The sequence below is a fragment of the Otolemur garnettii genome, unplaced genomic scaffold (assembly GCF_000181295.1).
Source record: "Otolemur garnettii isolate 467f Iridium unplaced genomic scaffold, OtoGar3 scaffold00032, whole genome shotgun sequence".
Taxonomy (NCBI): domain Eukaryota; kingdom Metazoa; phylum Chordata; class Mammalia; order Primates; family Galagidae; genus Otolemur; species Otolemur garnettii.
In genome coordinates, this window is record NW_003852427.1 from 4,977,979 (window position 1) to 4,982,063 (window position 4,085).

At 40.2% G+C, this 4,085-nt stretch overlaps 1 protein-coding gene across 1 annotated transcript in view; it reads left to right on the plus strand.

The window, feature by feature from the left end:
- The window catches only part of CEP63 (centrosomal protein 63), an 81,923-nt gene that overhangs the window by 74,493 nt on the left and 3,345 nt on the right, over positions 1-4,085 (plus strand). Inside the window, exon 12 of the mRNA XM_023512993.1 lies at positions 2,945-3,150. Coding sequence (XP_023368761.1) covers positions 2,945-3,150 — 206 coding nt within the window. The remainder of the gene's footprint in view (positions 1-2,944; positions 3,151-4,085) is intronic.

Sequence of the window (4,085 nt, forward strand, 5' to 3'; positions counted from 1 at the left end):
TTTTAGCCTGTCTTCTTGTTAATAAAATAATTAATTTGAGAAATTTTAAAATGTACATGACAAGGGTAAATATTCTTTTAAAGTATGTTTAATGATATCAGGCATCCACCTGGCTGGTAAAAATCCTGTGAGCAATTTATGTGTCCTTTGGTTTTGAAGTTACACACAGTGTGAACATGTTGTACATATTATTAATAATAATTATTAGAAAGTGCCCCTTTGCATTTTATCACCCAGAAGGTAGAATTACTTTACACATAAATATTTGGGTTAACTATTTTAAGAAATTATCCAATTATCTTTTTTTTGCAGTTTTTGGCCGGGGCTGGATTTGAACCCGCCACCTCTGGCATAGGGGGCTGGCACCTTACTCCTTTGAGGCCACAGGTGCCACCCTGCAATTATCTTAATAACAAAAGCAATAACTCTGATAAATCATTTGTCATATTTTAAACACTGATGGTCACTTCAGTTTAACTCATATGTCCTGCAAATGTTCTTTGAAATTTTATCATTGTTGGGATTGACAATTTGTTGAAAGATTTAGTACGTAGATAGTTCGCAGCTATATTTTAAAAATTATGTTTTTGTTAGGAAAATTATGTTTGTCAGACCATTCTTAACCACTTTACTCACTTTACTGTCGTAACTGTTTTTAGAAAAGACCAAATTAAACATCGTATTAAACTCCAAAGAAGATTACTATAACTTTGCAGATGCTAATTAAAATATTTGTCATTAGAAAAAAATCTCCCAGACTGTCATTTTTTCAGGTTGTATATTGCTAGGAAACACCTCAAGTTGAAGAGCAATAGAGTTTATAATCAAAAAACTAAGACCAACTCAGGGTAGTCGTTCCTACCATGTACTTGGATCCTGCTTTAACTTGTCTAAATGTACATATCATATAAGAACACATATCATATAAGAACACTCTTGGATTGGGCATTGTGCCTCATGCTGAACTTCCACACTTTGGGAGGCTACAGTAAGAGGATCACTTGAGACCAGGAGTTCAGTACTGGATAATAGTTCAGGCTGGACAACATAGTGAGACCCCATCTCTTAAAAAAAATAGAAAAACTAATTGAGCATGGTAGCGGTGCCTGCAGTCCTAGCTACTCAGGAGGCTGAGGCAAGAGGGTCACTGGAGTCCAGGAGTTTAAGGTAGCAGGAAGCTATGATCATTCTGTGCAAAAGAGTGAGACCATGTGTCAAAAAACCGGGCTCAGTGCCTATAACACAGTGGTTATGGCACTGGCCACGTACACCAAGGGTGGTGAGTTCGAACCCACCCCAGGCCAGCTAGGCAACAATGACAGTTGCAACAAAAAATAGCCGGGCGTTGTGGTGCGTGCCTGTATTCTCGGCTACTTGGGAGGCTAGGGCAGGAGAATCGCTGGAACCCAAGAGTTTGAGGTTGCTGTGAGCTGTGATGTCATGGTACTCTACTGAGGGCGACATAATGAGACTGTCTGAAAAAAAAAAAGTCTAAGCAGGGAAGTGAGGACTCATAACCACTTACAAAAACTAGCTTCAACCAGCTTGTCAGCTTTCTAGGTCACCTTACATAAAGTAGCTCAGTACATTACCATTTGCATTGCAGTTTTAAAATTTCTCAGCACTTGCAATCACAATTGTTAAAAGTGAGAGGAAACCCAATTCTAGGAATTAGTGCTCAAATTCTTAGTAAAAACTAACCCCTTCGCCTTGAATATTCCTCCCCTCAATTAGTGCAACTTCATAGGAACAAAAACCACTTCCTTTTGGACATCAGCTTTCTTTAGAGAGCATTTCTCTCACTTTTACTTTCAATAAAAGCTGCTTCCTTTGACTTACGTAGTGTATCCTAAAAATTCTTTTTTTTTTTTTTTCATGGTCACCAAAAACCTGAAAAAAACCACCACTTTGAGCATGGTCACATCTCCATGGTGACTGGGATAGGACGGGGAGTGTCAGCCTTGACTTGATTTGTCATATTGTACTTTGAGGCAAACACATTCTCGTGTTTCACCACTTTGCAGTTTCTCAGTGAATTACAGACATAAAACCTTGCTCCATCTGGCTGACTGCAGCTCTTTTTTTTTTTTGAGACACAGTTTCACTTTGTCACCCTCGGTAGAGTGCCATGGCCTTACAGCTAACAGCAACCTCAAACTCTTGGGCTTTAGTGATTCTCTTGCCTCAGACTCCCAAGTAGCTGGGGCTACAAGCACCCGTCACAGTGCCTGGCCCTATTTTGTTGTTTGGCAGGCCCAGGCTGGATTCGAACCCACTAGTTCTGGTCTGTGTGTCTGGCGCCCTACCTGCTGAGCAACAGGTGCTGGGCCCTGACTGCAGCTCTTGATGACCAGCATAATTGAATCAGATTCACTCATCTGCCAGATGCTGGGTGCTGCTAGCCTAGGGACTGGCAGGGGATGTCCCTGTGCTGTGCAGGAGCCTAGATATTCTTGCTCTAAGCCATGACAATTCCATGCCTAGCCTCTCCTGCCAGACTTCATTCTTATTTTTCCATATTACTTTCCTGAATTTGGGGACAAGATGCTTACAACTTAATATACTGCCTTGCAAGGCAGGAATACCCTTACACTGCTTGCCTTTTAATGTTAGCCAGTCTCTCCCTGTTTGCTGTGCTCATGCTGTGTTCCTGTGACAGGGTAACTGGAGAAAAGGAAAACTTGGACTATGGTCATGCCTTATCAGGGACTGTATTAAGTGGCAGAAACCTGAAAAAACTCTACTGAGAGGATGCTAACACTACCATTTACTCTTAAGAAACAAAACGCTTTTTCTCTGTTAGTCTTAGGAGAACTAAAATCTTACTTTTCTCAAAGCCATAGATTTGTTACAACTGAAAAATGAAAGGAATTTTTCAACCCACAGTAACACAGATCACAACATTCATATACAAATTAATGATTCTAATATTCTTTTTTATTAGGCAAAAGAGATTTCACTAGCAGACCTCCAGGAGAATTATATTGAGTCATTAAATAAACTAGTGTCTGAAAATCAACAACTACAGAAAGATTTGATGTATACTAAATCTCAGCTGGAGATATCTACTCAGATGTGCAAAAAGCAAAGTAACAGGATCTATAAACCAACACACAGCAGAACAACTGCGTTCAAGAATACAGAGTTCAAGTAAAATTTCTTAAAAGTTTATTTAAGATGTATATTGGTGCAAGAAATTTTCATTTCTTTGGAAATAATTTCTGACAAAAATTAAATCTTCATTGGTGGAGTCTGTTTAATTCTGAGGTACGGTGTGCACAGAGTCAAGCTACAGTCAGATCAGGAAATAAAATGGGTAACATTCTCAGTAAAGCTGCAGTTTTGTGCACAGATTTCTGTATAAACTACATCTTTATTTCCCTGAGCCTTTTTGTGCTGCCTCCCACCTCTTCTACCCCACTTGCCCCATAAGTAGAATTTTTTCATAAAAAGCTTCCTTTGTATTTTTTGTCATTGAGTCATTGGCTGTTACTGTAAAAAGTGAGCATTCAGTGAAAAGCCACCTCACTTCAGCCCCTACTGTGTGGTTTCCCTGTTTTCATACCAGAGCCTTTGCCACCCCTCAGCACGCACCCCCCACCCTGCATGAGGTCAAGCGCCTTCTTCTGTGCACAGTCCTCTCCCTGTCCCAGCACCAACTGTACTCCGTAACTGGCAGTTTGGCTTCCGTGATATGCAGAGAGTGACCAAAAAATGTATACACATTTTAAGAAAGGGAAAAACCTGTATTAAAATTGCAATACTCAATATATACTGATAACAAAAGATGAAGCAATTACCACAGGTACTTAAAGTCGTTACCATCAGTGTCCAGAAGAAGCAGAAGTAGCAGAACTTGTTGCTGTGTGAGACCTCCCAAATCTTCCCTTGTGCACATCACACGTGGCCCACATGCCTCAGACTTAGCATGAAAGCGTGCAGTTGTTAGGCGTGCTGGAGGTTCTGTTGCACATCATGCCTCCATAACGTTTTCCAGTTTCACATACCACTTCAGAATGGTCTTCCACTCCTCAAACAGCAGTTGTGCTTCTACCATTTTTCTTTCTTTCTTTCTTTCTTTCTTT